Here is a 26507-nt window from a genome sequence, read left to right as displayed (position 1 = left end):
CCCTGCTCCTCTGACCTCTACACACGTGTCATCGCATGCATTCACTATACAAATAAATGAATAATGTAAAAAAATTTTTAAAAATTAAGTGGTCAAGTAATTCAAATTAATACTTACATAAGTTTAATTCAAAGAAAATGTCCCCTATACATAGCACTTTAAACAAAGGTAAAATTATGCTCCACGGATACTCAAAGTCCAGTAACAGTTTATGACTGTAATGTAATAAATTAAACATTCCATCAAGTCCCCATACTACTGCTCTGGGCCTTACCTGGAGTTCTGGGACAGAAAGCACAGACTCCTCAGAAGCTGATGACAGTTCATCTTCTTCATCTTGGGTGAGATCATCAAAGTCCTCCTCCTCTTCTTCCTCAGCCCCGTCCTTCTCCCCTCCAGTGTCTGGTCCTGCTGGCGTTCCCGCAGACTGACCATCCGCACTGGTTGAGTCCTCAGGCTTCCCTGCAGGACTGCCGAGCACCGGGGCCTGGTCCACGGAGGACGGAGTGCTTCTTGGCAACCCTTTGCTTGCATCCCTACTTGCACGTCCCTCATCAGGAGCATCTTGGGACACGGAAGGGGGTTTAGTGGCCTGTGTCTCCTCCCTCTGCAGGAATGTCTGTTTTCTCATCTCACCAGCACTACTAGGCTTCTCCTGTGGGGAGTCCCTGTCTAATTCCACAGAACACTCCTCTTTCACTTCCTCGCCAATGTCCTGCTTGGGGAAGTTGCCGGAGATTTCCTCCATACAATCCTCAGCTTCCATCTTGACCATAGTCAGTACATCCTCCGATGGAGAGGTCAGAGACTCCCGGAGATTCTGAGGCAATGGCTCCACAGCATGCCCACCATCTTCTGTTTTCACAACAGTCCAGCCGTATGCAGTCTTCTCGGAAGACCCTTCCTGGCTTTCTGTTTTCACAACAGTCCAGTTGCAGGCACTGGACTCAGAGAATGCTTCCTGGCTTCCGGTATCTGAAGGCCACGACCTGGGCTCCTCTTTGGAGAAGACAGCAGCACAGAGAGGAGTTAGTTCTGGGGGTTTTAACTTGGACTCGGGGTTCTGAGGAGCATTTTTCCCTTCAGCAATATCCAAGTTCACTTGGGCCTTATCTTCAGGGATAGATGTCACAGGAAGCGTCAGAGGATTGCTGGAAACAATTAGGGGGGAGATGGGTGAGGCCACAAGGGGCTGGTTTAGTGAACAGGGGAAAGAAGTAGGGTTAACAAGGAGAGTGGTGATAGGAATGGTCTGGGGACTGGGTGCCACAGCTGCAGTAACAGGCTGGATCATGTTACAGCCACCACCGAGGCTCACGACCTTCACTGTGGTGGCAGGAACTGTGAAGATGACAGGGGTGGGGTGGATGATGGGAGCAGGTTTCACACACGGGGAAGCCTTGGCTCCTTTTCTTCTTGTGGGCTTACGCCTCACATATGGCTTTCGAAATTTAGAAGGGGCAAGAGAGGGTAACATTAACTTGGGTGTAGTGGAAGAAGGCGGTGCTGATTGAGACTCGGACAAGGGGAAGCTGGTCCTGGCTTCAGACCCACAAGGAATAGTAGGCAGTGCTGCAGGAGACTCAAAACCATCTTCTCCACGGACCCCCACTGAGGGGAAACCTGGAAGTGTCTGTAAGACAGCAGCTGGCTGGATTAGATGAGGAATCTGGACCACTGTGTTGCTTGGAGGGACTTCTGACTGAGTTGGCCAGGTTGCCATTTTCCCAGGGTTGAACACAGGCTGAACAGAGGGGCTGGGTTGGATAAGGAGGGGCTTCTGGACCAATGGCCGCTTCTGTCGCCAAGCTTTTCTGGAGAATCGCTTGGAACCTGGCTTCAGTTTGAGTACTACACCCTTGGGCAGCAGCAGTGGGTATTGAGTTTCACTCCCTGGGACGGGGCTGGCTTTCTGTAAGTGCTGATCTGTGCTGGTCTCAGTGGCTGTGGTCACACTTCCTCCCTCTGTAGCACCTTCAGCTATGTTCCGCAGTTCATCCTGAATGGACTGTAGACTGGCCTACAGGACAAGAACACTCTGCTCTAGCACACATCAGAAGTTAGGGGAAAGAAAAACTAGCTTTCTGGATTCTAAGGACTACTGAAAGGCAGCCTCAACATATGGTTTCAAGAAGGGTTTTTCTCTGCATCAATTTTCTAATACAATCACATTCCAATTCTATAAACTCTTTCTGAATTTACTTTGGTAAATTATCACTTAACTCCTATAGGTGCTTTTAGTGACTTCTGCCTCATACAGATTTTGAAGGAGGGCCAGACCTTTAACCAGAACGGAAGCCGGTGTTCTTCCTTCTCAATAGGCGGCTTCCACTGATGTGGCTGGATCTCTTCACAGCACCGCACCAGAACGGGCAGCTGCTTGGTCTTCTTATAAAACTAAAGGTGAAAACATAAACTGTAAACCATATTTTTTCAGACTGGTTAACGGGGTGGCTGATGGTTTCATACACACACACACACACACACACACACACACACACACACACACACACGGATCAGGAGTATATGCTGAATGTTTCTGTATTTCACAGTATCTCTAACTAATGAAGATTTTATAATTATTCAATATCTAAATGCAAACATCCATTCTGATTATCACTAGAACTCAAACCTATCTTCTCCAATGACCCCACCACTGTAGGGACCCTTGGAAGTTTAGGTCACAAAGAACAGGAAGTAAATGATCAAAATAATCTTATTAAACATCTTCTCTTGCCGGGCAGTGGTGCCGCACGCCTTTAATCCCAGCACTTGGATTATTAGCACTCAGAGGCAGGCAGATTTCTGAGTTCGAGGCCAGCCTGGTCTACAGAGTGAGTTCCAGGACAGCCTGGGCTACACAGAGAAACCCTGTCTCGAAAAACAAAAAAACAAAAAAAACAAAAAAGTCTTCTCTTGTACACAGAGCTTAACCCTCATTATACATAGAAACTACTTTTAAGCAAGTAAAAGTGCTAACTGGAAAAGACAGAAGAAAAGACACTATGAACCAAGCATCATGGAACCCATCTATAATCCCAGGAAAAGGAGGAGGAAAAAGAGAGGTAGAGACAGATTATGTTAGTCTCATTTTAAAAGTAAATGGGCCAAGTGTGGTGACACATATCTTTAATCCCAGCACTTGAGAGGCAGAGAAAAAAGGATCTCCACAAGGTCTACATAGTAAGTTCCAAGACAGACAAGGGTACACAGATACACAGAGACTTAGCCTCAAATCAATCAATGAATAATTAAAGGAAGAACATACACCAAGAGACACTGCCCCAAACAAACAAACTAGCTAGCTAATAAGTAGAATAAATGGTGCAGCCAGTAGGCTTGAGTCTGGTACAAGGAAGGAACAGATTTCGTCAAGTTGTCCTCTGACCTAGCGTGTGCACTGTGACATGTGCATGCCCCTAATCATGTAAACAAGTGTGATTTTAAAAATACATAAATAAAGCAATAAATCAGGGAGGTTGACAGATAGTTCAATAGTTAAAGTGCTTGCTGCTCTTACAATGGACCTAGGTTCAGTTCCAACACCCACACTAGGCAATGAATCCAGTGTCCTCTTCTGACCTCCACAGGCACCCGCACACACAAGGTCCACAAATACCCAGCCACACACAAATACACACAGACAATGACAAATCTTTAAGCAATACATTTTTAAAAGAGTAAATGAGTAAGGAAGGGTGCTAGGGACCTGGTTTAGTGAGACATCATATTCTAACACTGAAGGAGGGAGACAGAAAAGGAGGGAAACGAGGAAGGGATGAAGGCAGACAGGCAAGAACCCATGACTGGAGGTTAGTAATTTAGGTCTAAATCCAAACACCAATTAGTCAGTTATAACCCTGCTAAATAATACTACAGTAAGCACAGCACCTTCAAACACTTGAGCCACCAGGGGAAGGGATAAAACACTTGCATACTAAAAGCCTCATAAAATGTCTGACTCGGGCTGGAGAGATGGCTCAGTGGTTAAGAACACTGACTGCTCTACCAGGGGTCCTGAGTTCAATTCCCAGCAACCACATCATGGCTCACAACCATCTGTAATGGGATCTGATGAACTCTTCTAATCTGTGTCTAAAGACAGCTACAGTGTACTCATATAAATAATAAATAAATAAATCTTTGGAAAAAAAAAGTCTGACTCTTTAAACTATTTAATCTTTTCCTCTGTTGTTTGTTTATCCATGTGGAACCCTGAGCAAACGCCAGCCTCTCAGTCTACCGAACCCACAAGTTACAGCACTGCACTGCCACCCTGGTTCCCATGACTCCTGAAGTACATTCTACATAACTTTTGATAAAAATAAGGAAACCATAAAGCAGCTCTGGAACGTGGAGAAATGGCTCCATGGTTACAATCAGAGAGGACCCAGCTCAGTGCCCAACACCTGTGCACCCATGCTGGGTGGCTCACAGCTGCATACAGCTCCAGCTTCAGAGGGTGTAAGGCACCCGCACACACTTGCACACACCCACACGTAGACCCATGCTTAAGTAAAAAAAAAAGAAATCTTTTAAAGAAAAGAAAGCAGAACTGTGTGAAGGTTTCCAAATGGAAAACTGTCTACCCAAAGAAAGCCAGAGTAAGAGGGATACAATGTGGTTAGAAGGAACAAGGACTTGTGGGACCCTGTGACATGAATGATTTCTTACTTAGGTAAGAGAAGGTAAGCTATAGGTACTTTGGAGCAAATCAATGAATCAATGCCTTAGTAGGAAATGAACAGATCTAATCTCACATAGTGGGAGGAATCACCCTTTAGATTAGCCTTCTCTTGGAATGCCGCCCTCCCTTTGCTGACAGTTTAGAGGGGAAGGGGGCACAGGGAGTTTTCACACTCACTTTAATCACGTTGTTAGGAGCTCTGTTCAGGTTGAGGTTCTTGATTCTCACCGTCAGCTGGTGAGCAGTCTTACAAGTCACGAGGTACTTGCTGATGAGAGGCTTAGGAAACTCAGTCCCTTCGAAGTGCTTCAGTCCTAAAGCTAACAGGCTGAGAGAAAGGCAATGAGACAACCTAACTTCACAGACCGCTCACAAGGAGCTCTCAAACTGCTCAGATTCCACAACCACTTCCCACACCTTCGGATAGTTACAGCACTGAGTATTTTAAGAACAAAACATAAAAAGCTCAATGACCCTGGATTAATCCCTCAGCACTATTGAAAATAAATGTGCTTAAAGTGCTTTGCACAAACATCCTTGGTGAAGTCTTGTGACAGAAAAAAAGAACAAACAAAAACAGCCACCTGCACACTCTCAGCACCCAGGTGGCCAAGGAAGGAGGTGCCACAGCTGAGACCAGCCTGGGCTTCATGGCACAAGCCTGTACCAACAAAACAAGGGTTGTAATGTAGCTAACTCGTTGGTTACAGTGCTTGCCTACCATATGGAAGGTCCTAGGATTGAACTCTCGTGTGCCCTAGATTGGTTTCAAGAAAACAGCGGGCCTGAGATAGAGCACTGAGCAAGCACAAATGAGACTGCTTATAATTCACAAACAACAGAAGAGTATTACATGTCAGAATAAGCCATCCCAGGCATGGTGGCACACTCCTGCAATCTCAACACTTGAGAGGCTGAGGCGTGAGTACTGCTGTAAGCTGGGGGCTAGCACAGACTACACAATATCACTCTGTACCCAAACCCTTCCCACAAAGGTAAAAAAAAAAAAAAAACAAAAACACAACTCCAATACCAAAATAAAAACAAAAACAAACAAACAAAACCCCCAAAACCACAGCTCTTAGGATGTAGAGGCCAAAGGGTTCAAAGTTCAAAGTCATCCACAGTAACAAAATTGATACAAGCGTAGCTTTGGATCCATTAGGGCTTAACTCAGACAACAATAAATCATGAATAACTCAAGCATAAAATGACAATTTGAAGTTCTTTGTTTTGTTTTGTTGTTGCCTTGTTTTGAGACAAATTTTCCCTGTGTAGTGCTGGCTGACCTGGAACTTTCCCTGTAGACCAGGCTGGACTTGAACTCACAGATCAGCCTACATCTGCCTCCAAAATGCTAGGATTAAAGGTATGTGCCACCATCACTCAGCAAATCCTGTGTTTTTGTAAGATTTTAAAATTAGAAGTAGGAGCATCAGAAACTAAAGGCAAAGAACAAAAAACGAACAAGAACCATGGTGTGTGTGTGTGTGTGTGTGTGTGTGTGTGTGTCAGGGCTGGAGAGAGGGCTCAGTGCTTAGGAGCACAGCCTGCACTTGCAGAGGAGCCAGCTTTTCACACACATCTTATTTGCCCCAAGCTTCTCAAACAACTGCCTTTGTCTTTCTCTAAGGCACTGGGGTCATCTTCACAGTAAACGTACTTATCCTCAGCCTTGGTAAAGATGGTCTTATCCCGAGGATTATTTGCCTTCAGGGAACATATTGGGAGGAGCTCTGGATACATGAAAACTTTGTTTGTGGCCAGGATCCAAGCCACTTGTTTTGGCAAACAGGGAAATTCACTGGCTGTAAGAGAAAAAAATCTTGAGATAAATATAATCCAAGAACCAAAGAGCTTCACAAAGGCCTAAGTCCACTCGGCACTCACACAGGCTCGCCCCGCCCTCTTACTCGACTCACTCAAGTTTCCAGTCACTGCAACCTAACACTTGCCTAACAGGAGGTCTGCAGAGCTGATTCTCTTGTGTGCTCCTATAAGGAACACTTTCTCCACTGACACAGGAACACAGGCATGAAGAGAACCTATACACGCTGCTAGACTCACAGTTTCATCCTGTCTCTCTTTAAAACATCTTTGCAAGACAAAGACCTTCAACAAGATTTTTGTTCTTCAAGATAAAAACATTACAATTTGGTTATTCTCTCTTACAAACCTAGCGTTTTGGATGTCAGTGAGATGGTAGGAGGAGAAAAACAACTCTTAAAGCTGTCTGGTGTGCATGTGCGTACATGCATGCTTGTGTGTGTGTGTGTGTATTCCTGTGTTTAGATATATAAATGTAATTTTAGAAATATATAGAAAGTACCAGTGGCATTCCCATTTTGATTTGGGAAATAGGCCCCAAGTTAGAAACGAACTATAAATATTTGTCACATGATACAGGTAGGGACTTTACCACTGAGCTACATCCCTGGTCACTTTGAATGTGAAACTTCACAACCTGACTTTACTCTTTACCAAACCCCAACTACTTACTGTTCATGGGACACCAGACACTTCCCCATGTGTCGTTCAAGTCCAGGTCCTAGCAATGATTCCTGCATCCCTATCTTGTCTACATCTTACTCTGGCATAGATATTAACATAAGATCATAAAGCATAGAAAATAAAGGATAAAAGACAGAATAAATTACAAATCTCCCATACTCTAAGAATTATAGCGAAAACATTAAAGACCTGCATCTTTCACTGCCAATCAGAACCTGAACTTCACATACGCATCTCCTACCAGTCTTCTTGACAGTTTTATGAGGGCTGCAGTCGACGCTGATGTGGGTGAAGTCTTCGATGAGCTGCATAGCTCCCGTCCAGTTACAAGGCTGGAACAAGGTCTGGAACCTGGGGTTGAGCTGCTGGTGAAGCGCGATGGAGTTCTCAGCAAAGGTGCCTAGCTCTTTCTGGGGAGAAAGGACACAAAAGAGTTCTGAGGTGACTCCACACAACTAATACAACAGTCCTCGACCTCTCAAGGTGGAAGGGCCCTTCCTGCAATAGGATTAGAGAGGCAAGCAAAAATCTTTAACTGATATCATTCCATTGTAACTTCTCTGTCTTTGGCCTCAAGCACTCAAGAATGGGATCTACACTCATTTGTCTTTTTTTTTTTTTTTTTTTAGTTATTTACTTACTTTTATTTTACATGCATTGGTATTTTGCCTGCATGTATGTCTGTGTGAGGGAGTCAGACTCCCTGGAACTAGAGTTTTGGACTGTTGTGAGCTGCTGCCAAATGCATGCTGGGAATTGAACCCAGGTCCTTTGGATGAACAGCCCTATGCCCTACTTTTCTAAGTCTCGTACTGTAACACTCCTGTCTTCCAGATGCATGTTATACTCAAGGTAGACTGAGGACTCAGTAGTTGGGCTGTTAGAATTAGTTGGGCAGTTGGAACTAGGCTACAAGCCCTAGATTTAACCTCAGCAGTGTGGGGAGGAAAAATGTCAGAATATTAGATTCCCGAGCACACACACCAGTCTTTCAAGACAGTCTCACTCTCCAGGCCTGGACAGCCTAATTCAGGATCCTCCTTTCTCATTCACCAAATACTAAATATGGAAAATAAACAGCACCACCACACCCACCCCTAGTTTTGGGTTTTTCTGGTATGGGGGAATTTTGTTTCTTTTTATTTAATTTTTCAAGACAGGTTTTCTCTGTGTAATAGCCCTGGTTGTCCTGGAACTCCTGAGTTCTGAGATTAAAGGTATGCATCACCACCTGACCCACTTCCTGGGGTTGGTTTGTTTTTGTTTTAAAATTTCCGATGGTCTGGAGAGCTGGCTCAGCAGTTAAAAAGCACTTGCTCTCTTATAGAAGACCCAAGTTCAGTCCCTAGCACGCATGTGGGGGCTCACAAACACCCATGACTCCAGTTCCAGAAGATCTGTCACCCTCTTTTGGCCTCCACAAGCATCAAGCATACACGTTGTGCACTAGTAGACAAAACAGTGATAGACATTTTTAAACATTTTCTGAATAATATATCAAAAAATATTTTTTTCTCATGATCTTCTGGATACAGTAAGAAGTGAAAAGCCTCTTTTATCACAAAGGAAGTTTGGCACATTGGCAAACACCATCATGAAACCACAAAGGGCTTTCTACAAAATTCTCCTCTCATAGAGCCTCTTCCAATAGAAACTTCTTTCTTATCTCCTTCCACAGATCTATTATTAAATCTTTAAGAATGAGAAAGAACTGGTGGAAAAAAGAGGAAGAGAGTGGGAAGGAGGGAGGACCCATTAAAATTCATAAATCTTTCAAAATATTTATAAATGTCATAAGCAAAATTAATTCTACATTAAACACTAAAGCTGAGCCTAATACGCAGGTAATGAACTCAACATCTATAAAAACAGAAGTATCAATGGCTAGGAGTGCTGCAGAGCTCAGTTAGTGAGCACTTGCCTAACACATGGGGGACTTTGGGTTATACCCACAGTGCCCATAATTTGGGCATGGTAGTGTGCATCTGTAACTCAAGTCCTTATCAAGTAGAGGCAGGAAGATCAGACGAACTCATGAGTCTGAGCCAGCTTGAGCTACATGAGACCCCATCTCCCCTCCCCCCCCAAAAAGCCAGGTGATGTGGGAGGATGGATCTCAAGATGAGGAGTATGCAATTAAAATGACGTTCAAACATTTCCCCAGACTGTGTTCTGTCAAACAAAGAGGGGAAGTCACAGGACAGGCAGGGAGAGAACAAACACATCCAGGAAAGAAGAAGAAGAAATGTAGATAGATTCCAACCAGTACATAACATTAACAGTTAAACAGATATCATACTTAAATCTTCCAAGTTATGGATATATGGAACCTTACAAGAAATATTTTGGTGGTACTGGCCTCGGAGCTGAGGTTGGGGTTGGAGGTGGTGAGAAGGTAGATTTGTGTCAAGAGCTGAACATGCTGGGAAGGGAAAAAAAAGACACATTATAATATTGCCAGTTCAGAAACAGATCTTACCAAAAAGTCTGCAAATGTACCACATGTATCTTGCTTCTCAGAGAGACTAGAGCAAAGCATGATCTTGGCATGTGTTTGAGTTATGTTCCTTTGGCCAAAACCAAACTCAGACAAACTTGAACCTCAAACTAGAGAGACTAAGACTGGAATAAGAAAAAGTAATACTGACAGGTATTAGAGTGTGAATGTGTTACTAAGAATTCCAAAATCTCTCACCCTGCACATTATCATGGTCTTTATTTGATTTCCTACCTGACCCACCTCTGACTTTACCACACTGCTTCCTTCTGGCTAAGGAGATAATCTAACGGCAAGACAGTGAGAAAAGCCTTGCCTGCTGCATCTGCTGCTGAAGCCTGCTCCGTTGTGCCGGGTCGAGAACCAGAGTCTGATGAACTTTCTCCTTCTGGGGCTTCAGCTTCTCCACTCCAGGCTGCTGTCTGACTGAAGACTTTTTCATTTTCAGCTGTTCAAGCAGCTCTTTCACCGTCCGATGTCGTTCATTTAGTAAGTTGGCCAATGGTTCCTCAAACCTATTCCCAACAAGATATAACTTGTAGATTTCCCTAGGTCCACAACACAGCCAGTTCCTTATAAGGACATATTAACCAGCATGAACACCTTCTGTTCACTTTGATCATGACGTCTTACTAGTCTTGCTCCTTCAGCAAATATTTCCCTCGACTGTTAGCACTGTATTCAAATAAAAGAAGTCTGGAGTTAGAGGATAGTTTGAGCTCATACCTCCTGGGTTCAATCTCCAGCAATTCCAAATAATACTCTGAAATATTTTCCACCTTATTTTAATATAATTACTTCACTATATAAAACACTTAGAGAAGAAAAGAAATTAAAATCTAGGAACAGAGAAACAATGGTGTAACACAATGCCACAGGTGAGTGGGACGCCATCATTCTTGCATTATACTAACATATGCCGCTTTATAACTGCTTCCAAATTGGAGGGACTCTGGCTAGCTCCAGTGTGACCAGCGTGGCTCTGGCAGCCCTTTGCTGTTCTATCCCATTCCTTCTACCTTGCTAAAAAACCATTACAGCTAGTCACCAAGGTTGATTCCTTTATTTGGCTACTTCCTCCTCTTGAGGAGGACTAACAAAGTACTCAAGTTCAGCAATCAAAAGCCCCCTTTGGCTCACCTCATTAAGATGCCCACTTAAAATTAAACACCTCATCCTAACACAGGCTTTTCCCACCTACCTTTATAAACTACCTTTTGCCTATGGGCCCTGTCTGTCTTCTTTCTATTCAGAGGCAGTCCTTTGTCCTCTGGGACAAAGACCCCTCCGAGTTTCCCTTGTTGTCCCCCCCTTCTCAGCTATCCTCTATCTCCTGCCTTTGTCCCTCATCCCTACCCTTTTGTCTCTCCGGGGCAAACAATTCTTTGTGCTGACAACTTTGTCTTTGGGGTCTTTGGCTGACACTTTCCCTAACACCAATAGCAACAAAGAATACTAGAGAAGTGCAGCATTTTCTCTCTCCTCTGTGACCTGCTAAGCCAGCCCTTTCCAATCCAGCTGCCCTTCATTCATTTCTGTAAAAAAATCAAAGCCCTAAGTAAGGCTGTACCTAAGTTAGAACAGAGAACACTTGTCCCTTGTGGCTCACTGGTCTCTTAGCTGCCTAACCCTCCTGTGTGGGGTTCTTTTTAAGACCCTTCCTTCTTTTCTCCCTGGATTCAATTCCATTCCACACTCAGAGATTTTTTTAAAGTCTTGTTGTCTTACTGAAAACAGCTTGGCCTCAGGATAAGAGGGAGGGACAAAGATGGCGTACTCAAGTTTCAAATTCTCATAGATTATAACAACTTCTGCTAGGACAACCAAATAATTAATTGTAAAGCTTCTTGTTGCTATGGTTCTACAATTTTCCATTCTTAAATCTTTTATCCCTATGATTCCTCTGTGCTTTGCTCTCAAAAAACCTTTTAAGACTATGCTGTAAACACATCTCAGGATTTGTAAATTTATTTACAAATAAATAAATTAGGGTTTGGTAAAAGAATCTGAAAATCAGTAAAATTTGGCTTAAAACTTGTAACAAATGGCTTATAATCAAAAATCTATACATGGGTATATATGTGACTTAACTCTTGTCTAAAATATATTATATATAACTTCGACTTGACTCCTGTTTTTAAAAGAGTCTGTCTACTAGCATCCAAGTCACTTTCCTCCATCACAGCTGATGACCTCATCACAGTGTAAGCAGCTTCATGACTGACAGCCATCTTTATTAACATTAAAGGATACAGGCCATATAATGTCACCATCTTAAGATGACCGCATGGCATAAAGCAACAACTGTAGCACTCCTCAGTCCTGCAAAGCCCCCAATTTATCCCTGCATCTCTTTTTAGAGGAAGAAAACAACAATTATACAAAATAGTTTGGATTGGCATGGATTTTTGCATGATGATAAAAATTTAAGATTATAAAGATCTACTCAGATTAACAAAAGCTAATTTAAGATTTATGGCTAACTATTTAAGTCTTTATTAACTGTTCAACACCAGTCTTTCTGGAAATTTAGATAAATAATAACATGTGTTTAAAATAAGATACATTTGAAAAATAAGATTTATGAATGCCTAAGGTCTACCCAGGGTCACAGTACCATCACTATAGCTTCTTTGTCTTTGCTCCTTTTGATAAACTTTAGCTAATAGGATAAACTCAGTCATACTAAAAAGCCCTGTGATAATGGTACACTTCGAATAATAATTTTATTTTGATACTAAAAAAGTTTCAATTCAAGAATTGGGGTTTAAACTTGGTGTGGTAGTACACATTTTGAATCTTAGCCCTTGGGAGGCAGGTAGGTCTCAAAGCCAGCCTGGTCTACAAAGTAAGTTCCAGGACAGCCAGAGATAACACATAGAGAAACCATGTCTTGAAAAAACAAAAATAAACAAACAAACAAAAAAATTACCCAGTACAATAATAAAAATATTTTTAAAAGAAAAAAAGGGGTTTTTATTAAATTTTATCTTGCTTTTTTGAGACAGGATTCTTTGTGTAGCCCTGGCTGTCCTGGAACTCATTCTGTAGACCAGGCTGGTCTCCAACTCAGGAATCTGAGTTTCACCTGCCTATGTCTCCCAAGTCCTAGGATTAAAGGCCTGAGCCACCACTGCCCAACTACTTTATATTTAATAAATAATGGTCCTCAAAACTTATCAGAGATCTGCTGAATATGGCTTTTAAAACGCTTAACACAAAAAACTTTACTAGGACTGACAGAGACCTCCAGATCCTAGCTGTAGTCTCAAGGTCTCCAAAGAAAATGATGGCTCACAGAAGAATTCCACCCGGAACATGCTTTAAATGTGGCAAGGACAGCCTCAACATGAAATACTGCCCTTCATCTCACCTTCTGCAGCACTTGTACAAACTATGGTCAAGTGAGCTACTGTGGAGCTAACTGTCCCACTTTGCTTGGACAACACAGCCTGTTCCTCCAAGTTCCTTCTCCACAGGAAAGTCTGTTGGATCTTTCGGGCCTGATGGCCAAAGACTGATGCTGCCCTGGGACTTCTGCCCCACAAAGGAATTAAGATTACCGTGGAGGGTAACTGCTCAGGTAGCCAGTGAGTCTCTGTCACGTTTAATAGATTTGGACCTACCTGGTGTACTGAATCACTGCTGGGGTCCCAAGCTCCTGCTATGAGCTTTTCTGCAATGTGGGTCTTAAATAGAGACTACAGACAGTGGTAACACTGACATAGCTAACATTTTATCTCTTTGATAAACTTAACAAATTCTTGTAAGCTGCATGGGACTGACTTGCACTGTCTTCTCCCAGGTCAAATAAACTCCAGAGAAGTCCTGTCAACCAGCATCCCAAGCTTCCCATCTATTGCCTACTCTTGAGGGTAGGAGCTTTTTTTCTCCCCTGGTCTTGGGACTCCCCTCAGCCAACTACCAGGACTGTGGGCCAGGAAATTTCAAATGCACGCCCTGGATAAACATTTCCCCTAAATTCCTTTCCTTTACCTTCTCTCCCTGGTGATCTGTGCCAGCAGATTTAAAATCACCTACAGACTGCTCCAGCAACACAACCAGCTCCAGGTGTCAGCTCCACAGCATCTTACCCCAGGTGCTCCAGCCTCACTCACAGACTGCTCCAACAAGGCCTGTGCTTCCCTATCTCCAGAAATCCCACAGAGCCTGGACAGTAAGTAAAGAGCCTGCTCTTCCTGGCCTTGGACAGCATTTGAGCTTTCTTGGGTCCCCAACTATGACACCCAGATGTCATCAGGAAGTGGTCATAGGAGATAATGCCACCCCTTATCACTTACTAGTTAGCAACTTTATACAAAAAGGCTTGTTTCTGGCTCTTAGGACATCATAGCAGGATGCTTACTCCATCAATGTGTTAAGTGTCCAATTAGATGTTAATGACAAACCATGAATATGGCATCATAACAACATGACACAGAGGGTGGTTTCTGTTGCTGGCCTTGCAAAGCTCTCAACACCTCTCCGGCACCGCTCGCCTGGAGGAGCTGCTCTGAGGCCCAGCTATGCTTTTTCTCCTTTCCCAAACAGATACAGCTTTGTCTAGAGCTGCACTGCCCCAAAACAAGGAGACTGATTTTGTTTGTTTGACAACAAACTTACCTCCAGAACTTCTCATCCTAAACAAGAGGCTGATTAAAGATTAACTATAATTAAAAACAAAACAAAACAAAAAAAAACCTTTTCAAAATACATTAATCCCTTCACTCTAAGTCTCAGCCAGCATACCGTAGGGCTTGAGGGGTGTTGAAGCTAGGCCGAGACTCGGTTACACGCTCCTCTTCCTCCGGGCCATCGTCTTCCATATTGGAGAATCCCATTTCATCTTGGAACTGTGGGAGGAAAAAAAAAAAAGAGGAGGGTTTTCTCAAGGGAATGATTCCTATTTATAAATATCTCTAGCAATGAGAAACATAAGTAAAAACTGCAGAATTCAGGGATTTTAATAATGTTGAGACCCAAAAGAGAGCCTATGGGCTAGAGTTGGCTCAGGGGTTAAGAACACTCACTGTTCTGCCAGAGAACCCAGGTTCAAGTCCCATCCCCAAAATGGTAGCTCATAACCATCTGTAACTCCAGTCCAGAGAATCCAGTTGCCTCTTCTGACCTTCAGAGTCACCAAGCATGTGGTGACACAGACAGACACATTCAGCAAAACCATACACTCACATAAAAAATAGTATTTCTCACTAAAGGAAATTTTTCTCTGCAACTGACAGAGACCATTACAGAAAACTACAACCAATCAAAATGGAGATCTATAGAGGCGAGTCACAAAGAACATGTCTACAGCATACTCCTGCCTAGTCAAAAAGGACATATGACAACACACTCCTACCCAGTCGCACGGACAAATTACAGCACACTCCTGCCCAGTAACAAAGGACACATCTAAGGCACTCCTGCCCAATCACAAAGGAAATAACACAGTCCTGCACGTAAGATTCCAGGAACATGGCAGAAAGGGAAGCAGAAAGACTGTGAGAGCAAGAGGAACAGCTAGAACCACTCAGCGTGGGTGCTGGGAACTGCGGTGATGTGAACAGTGAAGCCTTGTGTCTGGCTTTGGGTGAAATGATTCAGCAAAGCCTTTACAATGTTCAGGTCAATTAAAAGAAGCTGAGAAATTGTTCTGAGACTGTTCGAACCTTGAAGAAATGTTGTCTCTCTAAAGAATCTACAGTTAAGGCTATATGAGAATTTGCAGCTGGACCACACTTGGTCCTAAGTCAGTCCTGACAAACCTGGACTTCTTCCTTTTGATTATGGCTAGCCATGGTCAGAAGGGACTAAGATTTGTGTGGGTCATCTGCTGGTGCCCAACACTGTGGACCAGGAGGGAGAGGAGTCAGACTGAGACTGGACATGAAAGAAGTTGTGCTTACAAGGAGGTGAACGCATCTCCAGGATTTTGGCAGAAGTCATGGGAAATTCAATTGCTGGTCTGTGTAATTTCTCAGGAGCAGAATTATTGCCTAGGTCTACAAAAAAAACCTCAAGCGTTTCCAATAACACTGCAACAAATGCCAGCTGATATTCAACACCCTCAAGGGTATGTTCAGATTAATTGGAAACCTACATATAAAGCAGATTTGAGGCAATTAAAGTGGTAGCATATGGAATGCATTCAGCCTATGTGAGACAGGTAATAAACAATTGGGCTGTGCAGAATAGAATTATACCACAAGACTGAAAGGACTTAATGACAGCTATATTAAATATACTTGGCCCAGGGGATGGCACTATTAGGAGGTCTCTCCTGCCTTACTGGAGGAAGTATGTCACGGTGGGAGTAAGCTTCGATACCCTCCTCCTAGCCACATGGGAGCCAGTCTTCTCCTGGCAGCCTTCAGATGAAGATGCAGAACTCTCAGCTCCTCCTGCACCATGCCTGCCTGGATGCTGCCATGCTCCTGCCTTGATAATAATGGACTGAACCTCTGAACCTGTAAGCCAGCCTCAATTAAATGTTGTCCTTATAAGAGTTGCCTTGGTCATGGTGTCTGTTCACAGCAATGGAAACCCTGTGACAGAAGAACTGAGAGGAAAGTATTCTGGCAAACTGTTATTAATGATGAAAGGCTAAAATAAAGGTAAATGACAAATGGTATTGAACTTACAGTTTAGTGGACACTTGGGCAGATGTATCTATAGTTTCTGAAGAATCTTAGAATCAAAATTGGCCATTGCAAGAAGTCTCTACTCAGTTTATAGGTATTGGAACGGTATCTCAAGTGAACCAGTGTTGACTGGATTAAATGTATATGTCGAGAAGGTCAAATAGGAAAGTTAAAACCTATGTGGCTGACATAGTCATAACCCAATGGGGAAGAAATTTGTTACAACAATGAGAACTCAAATTAGTATTGCTTCAATTTCAGAAACAGCTCATAAGATTATATTTAAAATGGGTTATATTCCTGGAAAAGGTATTGGAAAAAATTATCAAGGAAGATCACAGGCTATACAGGTTGTCCATAAGCAGGGGAAAGCAAGAATTACTTTCCAAATTTAAACTAGAGGCCACTGTTCATAATATACCAACAGCACTACCTTTAAAATGGTTAGATGGATATGGATAGATCAATGGCCCTTAACAAAAGAAAAATTAATGGCACTTGAGCAACTGGTGCAGAAACAATTGAATGCTAAACATATTGAGGACTCTACTAACCCTGGGTATTTGTAATAAAAAAGGAATCAGGAAAATGGAGAACGTTAGCAGATTTAAGAGTGGTAAGTAAAGCCAAGCAGTGGTGGCGCACGCCTTTAATCCCAGCACTTGGGAGGCAGAGGCAGGCGGATTTCTGAGTTTGAGGCCAGCCTGGTCTACAGAGTGAGTTCCAGGACAGCCTGGGCTATACAGAGAAACCTTGTCTCGAAAAAAAAAAAAAAGAGTGGTAAGTAAAGTAATACAGCATGTGAGTTCTTTGCAGACAGAATTCATTTACATTTTATACTATCTAGAAATTGGCCTAACATAGTTACTGATTTAAAAGACTGTTGTTGGGTTTTTTTTGCTATTCCCTTGCAAAAACAAGACAGAGAAAAACTTGCTTTCATTGTGATCACGTATAATAATGTTAAACCTGTAAAGAGATATCAGTGGTCTGATCTTACTTAGGGAATGTTAAATAGTCCAATGTATGTCAATATTTTGTGCAACAATGGCTAGCAATAACTTTTTAATAACCTGTTTTCTGAGTCCATTATTCACCATTAATTACATGGTTGAAACTTTACTGGCTGATTCTGATACAGATACTTTAGAAAAAACGTTTAATGAAACACAAAAAGATTTTACCTTACTGGGGACTACAGATTGCACCTGAAAAAAATACAGAAAGGAAATTCTATAAATTATTTAAGATTTAAACTGAGTCAACAAAAAATTCAATCTTAAAAGGTTCAGATTATAAGAGAGAAATTAAAACCGCTTAATGACTTTCAAAAATTATTGGGAGATATTAACTGATTATGCCTTACTACTGGATTAACTACTCAAGAGTTAAGTAATTTGCTTCAAACCCTCCCATGTGATTCAAATTAGAACAGTTCAGGAAAATTAATGGCTGAAGCAGAAAAGGAATCAGCCAAAGTAAAACAGAGATTATAAGATGCCTATGTGGACAGATTAGATCCTAAACTTGATTATATTTTAGTTATTTTACTAGATGATCATTCTGGAAAAATTTTGGCAAAGAGAAGATAATATTGTATAATGAATTATTTTTACTGTATAAACAGACTAAAAAATTAAAAACCTATATAGAAAAAGTTTCTGAATTAATTATTAAAGGCAGAGTAAGAATTTGTCAGTCCACAGAGTTTGAGCCAATAAAGTGTAGTCCCATATACAAAGGCTCAAATCACATAATTACGACGGCTGATGATAACAGGCAGAGAGCACGCAGTAATTACTTAGGAGAAATTAACAACAGATATGCGAAAAAAAAGACTTCAATTTTTAAAAAGGACAGAATGAATTAAAAAAATCAGTGATCTTCAAAGCTTTAACATTTTTACAATGATGCAAATAAATTAGGAATGCCAGGTTATGAGTCAGGAAACATAAGTAGTTCAAAGTCCCGATTCTGTTCAAAACTCAGGATTATATGCAATTCTTATGGTACTATTAGATTTTTCTGAAGCTCTGAATATAATTAAATTCCCAATATTGCAGAAGTTGTTCTACATATAGAAACTGCTGAACTTGTTCCTGATAACTCAGAATTAAGCTTATTATTTATGCAACTGCTACAAGCAATTAGACAGAAAGTACCCATTGTATTTGTTCTTATACCAGATTACCAGGACCACTTACACAATTGAATAAATCAACTATAAATAGGAAATGTGTTAGAAGCATCAAATTTTCAAAGAAACATGTCACATTGATAATAAAGGCCTGAAGAAGAGGTTCTCAGTGATATGGCAACAAGCTAGGAAATCTGTAAGAATTGTCCCAAATGTTCCTTGAATAATCAAATTCCTTTAGCTGCAGGCAATAACTCTAAAGGTAAACAAAGAAATGAAACTTGGCAAATGGATCTATTTTGTTTAACAGAATTTGGGAGGCTAAAATATATACATCATACTATTGATACTTATTCAGAGTTTTCTCGAGTAACTGCCTTAAGGTCTGTAACAGGAGATTGTGTAATTACACATTTATTAGAAACAATGGCTATTATGGGGGATCCCATCACTAATTAAAACTGATAATCTATCTGTTAATCTTTCTAATAAAATGAAACAATTTTTTTACATGATATAATGCATACAACAAGTATTCCTCATAACCCTATAGGACAAGCAATTGTAAAAAGATCTAATCATACATTAAAAGAGATGCTTTTAAAACAAAAAGGGTAAATGATAAGAACCCCCAAAGATAGATTGAACAATGTCTTCTTTACTTTAAAAGTTTTAAATACTAGTGAAACAGGAACAACAGCAACTGAAGGCATTGGATTAACATCAGAATGGAAAACAGGGAAGGTATTATATGGGGTTAAGCATATGCCTTTGATTCTACAAGAGGAAAAACTTTGGATTCCACCAAAGCTAATTAAAATTTGACATGAGCAAGAGAGGAAGCCTTGGCTGCTGATGTGGATAGCATGGCTTTAAGAAGGAAAAAACAAAAAGATTTTGAAGCAGATCCTCCTCCATGGGGACAGCTTAAGAAACTGGCTGATGAAGCGCAGACAATAGTTGTCTGGGAAGCCTCTGAACACTACAACTTGTTTCTTGCCGTGCTGTCTGTGTTAACCGTAGAGGTGACAGGGACAAATCATACTTATTGGGCTTATATTTCTAATCCACCAATTAACACAGGAGTAAACTGGGGAGACATGGGTATTCCTGTGGTAGACAATAAATCTTCTTGGCTACCTGTCCTTATGAGCATCATGGACCTGCTCAACCTGCAGAGGAGGGTAAAGAAATTATAAATTACACTGTGGAAATTTTAAAATTCCTATTTGTATGGGTAATGGAATTCATTGTTTAACTATAACTTCTCAAATTTGGTTACCTAGAATTGATCATGGTACTCTGCAGAGTTCTCACAGAAAAGTTCATATTCTTTGTGCATTTGGATTTGAGGGATAAAAGATTAATACCACTATTTCCATAAATCTACCATCTTGCAAATTACAGATTACTAATAAACAATCTGATTGGATCCATTGACAGCGACATATAGGTAGGAACCGTCAGGTGCTAGTTAGTATCACCCAAGGAGAAGTCATTGCTTGGAGCCCTTATGGGTCTCCTCGAGGACTATATTCTCACTCAGAATTGAAATGGCAATTGTCCAATTTAAGCAAAACTGTGAAGTTGCCTCTGCTTCTAGATATTCTACTGAGTGGCATGGAGTTAGAATGTCAGGCCCTCTATACAATTTGGTAATTCTATTCAGGCTAATTTGCAGTAATTGGCAAGTGCTTTTTATCACTTGAAGCAGGGAATGGAAAGTTAAACTTTAATGACAGATTTCATTTGCCCTTTAATTTAGATCAAAGTCACACCTTTATGGCTTGTGTGCCATTATCTGTTACTGTAAGGACCGTGCAATGGCACCCTAGTAATTATAGCATCACTTGTACACGCTATATTCTTCATACCTGTGTCAATGCTAGTATGTCTTTAGATGTTACTTTTCAGTGAAGTTGTCAAGACCATGCCAAGACTCACCTGTGATAATGCTACTATAGAACCTTGCTGAAAGAATATTGTAAAGTATGCAACAGATGGTGGGATTGATAATTGCTGAGCTCCTGGGACATTAATTGATACTGCTACCACATCAAGAGTTGCTCTTCGGGGGCTGGAGAGATGGCTCAGCGGTTAAGAGCACTGACTGCTCTTCCAGAGGTCATGAGTTCAAATCCCAGCAACCACATGGTGGCTCACAACCATCCGTAATGAGACTGGATACCCTCTTCTGGTGTGTCTGAAGACAGCTACAGTATATTCATAAATAAAATAAATAAATAAATCTTTAAAAAAAAAAGAATTGCTCTTCATAAAGAAGTTCAAACTGTTGAATTTTTTAAACATTGGAATATGCATCCTTAAAGTCTGGACACAACAAGGTAAGACAGAAGACTAGTTGATGCAATAGCACAATAGAGAGAAGCTAGATTACAGTAAGGATTACTGAGAGAACAAGTGAAATGTGAGTGGAATGTCCTCACTTCTTATTGTATTACATCTTTAAGAGTCAAGGACAGCAAATATAATTGAGAAAAGGCTAAAATGTATTCATTAGGTCATCCTACCTCTTTTCAAATGATTTATGATTTGCAGCAAGAAATTATAGAAATATTTTCTAAGAAGCTGCCTGACATAACAGGGATGGATGGTACAGAATGTTTACAGTATGTTGCAGCTTCGTTTAAACCCATGAATCATTTTGATAAGTTTCTTGCTTTTGTAATTTTTATAATTCTTTGTGATGACTTTACTGGCTTTGATTTATTTGGATAAAACTGTCAGACAAATAGATAGACAAAAGTTCATATTTACTGTACAACTTCATAATCTTCAACAGAATTGTTATCCCTAATTACTTAAAATAGAAAGGGGCAAGATGTAGTGATATTACAGTAGTAAAGCCTTTGTGCCTGGGTTTGAGTGAAATGTTCGGGTCAATTAGTAGAAGCTGAAAAATTGTTTTGAGACTGTTTGAACTTTGAACAAATGTTCTCTCTCTAGAGAATTTAGTGTTACATATTTGTCGCAAACCTAAAGTTCTTAGGTTTGATTCTGGCTATCCATGCTCAAAAGGGACTGAGATTTGTGTAGTTGTTCGCTCTCATGGGATGCAAGGGCAAGATAACTTTGGTATTTGGAACCTTTCCCAGCCCCAATTAACCTTATATAATGTTTGACTAAAGTAACTGGAGTGAGCTACCTGGCTGTCAGTCTTTTCCAAGAAGGCTAAACCACTCTGCTCATTTGGGAAATTAAGGTTTAGCATCTTGGTGAGCTTCTCTCTGCTGTGACACCTATGACCTGACATCTGAACTTAGGTCCTCTGGAAAAGGAGCAGGTGCTCTCAAATACTGAGCCATCTCTTCAGTTTCCGCACACAACCAAAAAATCTTCAGAGAGACAGATTTATCTGCCACTACCCTTTAGAACCACCCAGTCCAATCTCTCTTTAAAGGGTAAACTTTCCTGGGCTAAACAAATTTCTGCTTCAACTGAAAAATTACCTAAAATCAAGAGACAATTTTGTGGAAAAAGTTTGTGATCAGTGTCCTAACGATAGTCTGCAAAGGTAGCCCATAGAAAGAGCATGTCGATCAAGAGTCTGCTACTAGAATGTTCTGGCCACTCTACTCCTAGGTGGCCCTGACACAGGCAGACCACTCTGTTGGAAAGATAATTTTGAGGAGCAAAGGACAGAGCTTACTACAGAATCCCAGCAACCTACTGACTCAAGAGTCATTACTCACAGTCTCAAACAGCTCCTCCATCAGCCCATTCACTTCTTTTTCTGTAAAGAAGCAAAGGAGTTTGTTAGCAAAACTTGGGTCCATTTTATAGTAAGAAGGAACTCTGAAGATTTGTTATCTTTTCTCCCAGGCATGTGAACAAGGCTCAGATTCATCCTTCATGCATCAACTCAAAGACAGTTGTGAAACATCAGCTATTTCTCAAGCCTGCTCGAGATGCCTGAGATACATGAAAGAACAGGACAGGAGTCTATTTCCATCAAGCTTAAATTCTACTGGGAAGACACAGAAAACATTCACTGAATTTATAATAAAAATGGAATTATAATCCCAGTTTTCAGGAGGTTGACGTAAAAGTTGTACATAATTCAGAACCTTCCTGGGCTGCATGAGTCAGTAGCAAACTCTGGCTACATAATGAGATTCTGTCTCAAAACCAAGCAAAAAGATGAACGGACACACACATGGAGAGCTAGCTGATAAGGCAAGTTGACCCCTGCCTGACTCTCCAGGTGGCAATCTCTTCTGCTTGCAATAGGCCTTCTCTGTCATGTCCCTACTCACTACAAAACTCTTTACCCTCCTTCAGTGACTAAAGCATCTCATCTTAAGTCCTTTCCGAAGGCTTCCAAAGGACAACCTCTTTCAGACTGGGAAGCTCCCAAGCAACCCGCCCAGTACCTACTGCTTTCTAGGCCCTTACTAAGCTCATTGCCTACAACACAGGGCTATGTCCACATTCATTTTGGCATTCAAAGTATAATACAACCCTTGCCAAGTAGAAATGCCAAACATAGGGCCATAAGGTGTACAAGCAAATAACAGTTTTCTGCATATACACCTAAGTTTAAACAACTACAGAAATGAACAAAGGAGACTTAATTGTCTTTCATTTGAATTAGTCATAAACATCTAAAACATCTACATACTAAACAAAGACAAATTGAAAAGGCAATAATAGACAAACGTACTAGTGATTCTCACTGCCCGGTCAGTACGGAAATCCTCTGTGTCTGGTTCATCAAGATCTTCCAGGAAGTTATATTCTGGATCATCATCATCATCTGCTTCATCTAGGGGGAGATGTTTTAGACAATTATTTCCAACTCTTTTTTTTTCCCACAAACTTTGCTGGAATGAAAGGAATGAAGCTTATCCGGTCTGGGTGGGGTCATAGGACCTCCAGTTGGCTTGAGTGCCTGGGAGAAATGGCCTTCTCCAAGACGGTTTCAGTGCAGTAGCTCTCTTTATTTGGGGGTAATAAGGGCCATATTAACCTTGGGGAGTGGGCAGGGGTTTTCAGAGTGGGTGGTTTATTGGCTGGGGCTGAGGTGCTGGGAATGCTTCATTTTCATGAAGAGGAATTTCAGGTGCTTGCTGGACACGTCCTTACAGGGAAAGAGGAAGTTAAACCTGTGATCTGGCCACTAGGCTATGTGACTACCTCAAGGTGGGGGTCACAAGCATATGTGCACCGGAGCATGCAGCCCCTATACAGGGAGAGATTGATCCTCACTCCTGCCTGTCTCAAGATGAGATTTCTGGGGTTTGAACACATTTGGACCTCACTCTTACTCTAGGCCTGATGGCTCACTTGCCCCACACTCTGACTTTTAACCCCAGGAAGGTTTCTCTGTGTCTCTGTCTCTCCTTGTCTCTTTCTCTCTCTGTGTCTCTCTCTGTGTCTCTTTCTCTGTCTCTCTCCCCCCCTCTCTCTCTGTGTCTCCCTTTGATTTTTTTGAGATAGGCTCTCACTGGGTACCCCTAGATAAACTAGGGCTTACTATGTAGACCAGGCTACCCTTCTTTTTCTTCCTAAATTCAGGGATTATGGTCATGTAGCACTGTACCACCATGCCCAGACCCTAACTCTGAACATTTACCTGTAAAAATATATATATAGAATCTTTCAACAAAGCATATATAATATTTTTTATTTTATTGTACTTATTTATGTATATGTATGTCTAGAAGCCTTGGTGTATATGGTAGTTTGAATGTGAAAGGCCCTCATAACCTCATATATTTGAATGTTTGGTTCCTAGTTGGTTTGGAGAAAGATTAGGAACTGTGGCCTCCTTGGAGGAAGTGTGTCATTGAGGGCAGGGAAGGAGGGCTTTAAGATTTCAAAACCTCACCACAGGCCCATTCTCCCACTCCCTCCAACTTTCCGATAAGATCTAAACTCTCAGCTACTGCTCCAGTGCCATGCCCACTGACTACTACCATCCTCTGACACAATGGTCACCAACCCACAGTCTACAACTGTGAACAAGAGCTCAATTAAATGCTTCATGGTGTCCCTTCACAGCGATAAAACAGAAACTGCAAGTGGGGCTCAGTGAACAACTTGTAGGAGGTGATTCTCTTCTACTACTACATGGGCCCTGGGGATGGAACTCTGAACACTGGGCTTGGCAGCAATCACCATTACACACTGGGCCATCTCACTGACTTGTGTCTTTCTTTTCTTTGAAACAAGGTCACACTAAGTTCCTTAAGCTGATCTAGATATTATGTAGCCCTGGCAAGACTCAAGACTATGGTTCTACGACTTAGCCTCCCAAGTGCTAAGATGGCGGACACATGTCAGGACCACCTCAGCTTCCCTGCTTCTTAGGTAACATTTCCCACCCCCAACACTTCCTGTGCATCACTTTCCACAACTGACTTGTTGCACCCACTTTCTCCTCTGAGCCAGGCTCCCTCCTTCTCTCCTCCAAACAGCATTCAGTCTCAGTAAGGAGCAAGACAGGAAAGTCTACCTGTATGACTCATGTTGGGAGTCACATTTGTGCAGTGTGTCTCACAAAAATAATACTTTTTAAATTTCTTTCCTTTTCTTTCTTTCTTTCTTTCTTTTTTTTTTTCCTTTTTTGGTTTTTCGAGACAGGGTTTCTCTGTGTAGCCCTGGCTGTCCTAGAACTCACTCTGTAGACCAGGCTGGCCTCGAACTCAGAAATCTGCTTGCCTCTGCCTCCCAAGTGCTGGGATTAAAGGCGTGCGCCACCACTGCCCAGTCTTTTTAAATTTCTTCTTTTCAAATTTTATTTATTGTGTGAGTACATGTATGTGTGGGGTGCTAACATGGCATGACACACATCTGTGAAGATCAGTGGACAAGCAGCACAAGCATGTTCTGGAGATGGCACTCGGGATGTCATGATGCAACAAGTGCCTTTCCTCACAGAGCCCTCTCCTGGCCCCAAACCTACGTTTTATGGAAAGGCTATCTGTGCAATGATATAGTGAGAGGAGGATGAGACAATTCCCAGCCATTAGGGCAGAACTCTGTGTTAGGACTGCAAAACAGCTTCCTGAATGGCAGCCCTGATAGCAATAGTCTGAATCAAACCTGAGCTCAGTGTTGCTAGGAAACAGAAACCTGAAGCATTTCTCAGAAGCCCTTAATCAGCACTGAGCACTCTGACAGGACTGCCAGCACATCCTGTCTGACAGAGCCTCAGGTTGTTCTAGAGGCGAGATGTGCCCCCCGCCAATAAAACCCAATAAGCTATTGCAGCTGGGCACTGTCCTTTACTATCCTTAAAGGCATCCCACTGGGGTTGTTTTGTCTTTTTTTTCCCCCTAATTAAAACTGTTCTCTTTCTACAGAAAGTGGCTGTGTTCAAGGGTGTCTTGCTGTGCCTGCTCAAATCCAGAAACTATGACATCTGGGGCTGAGAATGCACAGCATTTTCCTAGCAAATACAAAACCCTGGGTTTGACTCCAACTCCACACATAAACACAAGATATTAATTATGGATATTTATTATGTCACAGCATGACAAAAAAGGTATACGGGCAAACATATAACCAACCCACTAATATTCAGTACAGTCACGGCAAAAGTAGAGTATCATATACAGAATCACTACCAGTACAAAAAAAGCATCAACATCAGTTAAATGCTATTATTGAGAACCTAAAATGTGGCTGAAATACTAGAAGGAAAAAAAATCACCAATATATTCCTTACTATGTTGTATCCATTGAAGAAGGAGCAGGAGGAGAAGGAGGAGGAAGAAAAAGATGAAGAAGAGGAAGAAAAGGAAGAGGAGGAAGAAGGAAGGAAGGAAGGAAGGAAGGAAGGAAGGAAGGAAGGAAGGAAGGAAGGAAGGAAAGAAGCCAAGCCAAGCCAAGCCAAGCCAGAAATGGTAGGTCATGCCTTTAACTCTAGCACATGGAAGGCAGAGACAGAAGAAGCCTGTTAGCATAAGGGATTCCAGGCCACCAGGACTACATAGTGAAACATTGTCTCAAAAAGACAAAAGAAAGGGAAATGTATGGGTTATATGCTATGAAAGAATATCTAAATTG

The 26507-nt window shown here is 41.6% G+C and overlaps 1 protein-coding gene across 5 annotated transcripts in view; it reads right to left on the bottom strand.

The window, feature by feature from the left end:
* Window positions 1-26507, bottom strand: part of Gon4l (gon-4 like) — a 70825-nt gene that overhangs the window by 12556 nt on the left and 31762 nt on the right. For all 5 annotated transcript variants that reach the window (XM_028753350.1, XM_028753351.1, XM_028753352.1 and 2 more), the window contains 11 exons: window positions 23158-23259; window positions 22187-22227; window positions 17521-17544; window positions 14445-14548; window positions 10012-10210; window positions 9534-9620; window positions 7440-7608; window positions 6351-6495; window positions 4865-5015; window positions 2281-2397; window positions 275-2020 (listed from right to left, as the gene is read on the bottom strand). In XM_028753350.1, coding sequence (XP_028609183.1) covers window positions 275-2020; window positions 2281-2397; window positions 4865-5015; window positions 6351-6495; window positions 7440-7608; window positions 9534-9620; window positions 10012-10210; window positions 14445-14548; window positions 17521-17544; window positions 22187-22227; window positions 23158-23259 — 2885 coding nt within the window. The remainder of the gene's footprint in view (window positions 1-274; window positions 2021-2280; window positions 2398-4864; window positions 5016-6350; window positions 6496-7439; window positions 7609-9533; window positions 9621-10011; window positions 10211-14444; window positions 14549-17520; window positions 17545-22186; window positions 22228-23157; window positions 23260-26507) is intronic.

The sequence above is a fragment of the Grammomys surdaster genome, unplaced genomic scaffold, assembly GCF_004785775.1.
Source record: "Grammomys surdaster isolate TR1022 unplaced genomic scaffold, NIH_TR_1.0 125946, whole genome shotgun sequence".
Taxonomy (NCBI): Eukaryota; Metazoa; Chordata; class Mammalia; order Rodentia; family Muridae; genus Grammomys; species Grammomys surdaster.
The sequence above is the reverse complement of the archived record's forward strand: the minus strand, read 5'-3'. Positions and strand labels throughout refer to the sequence as shown.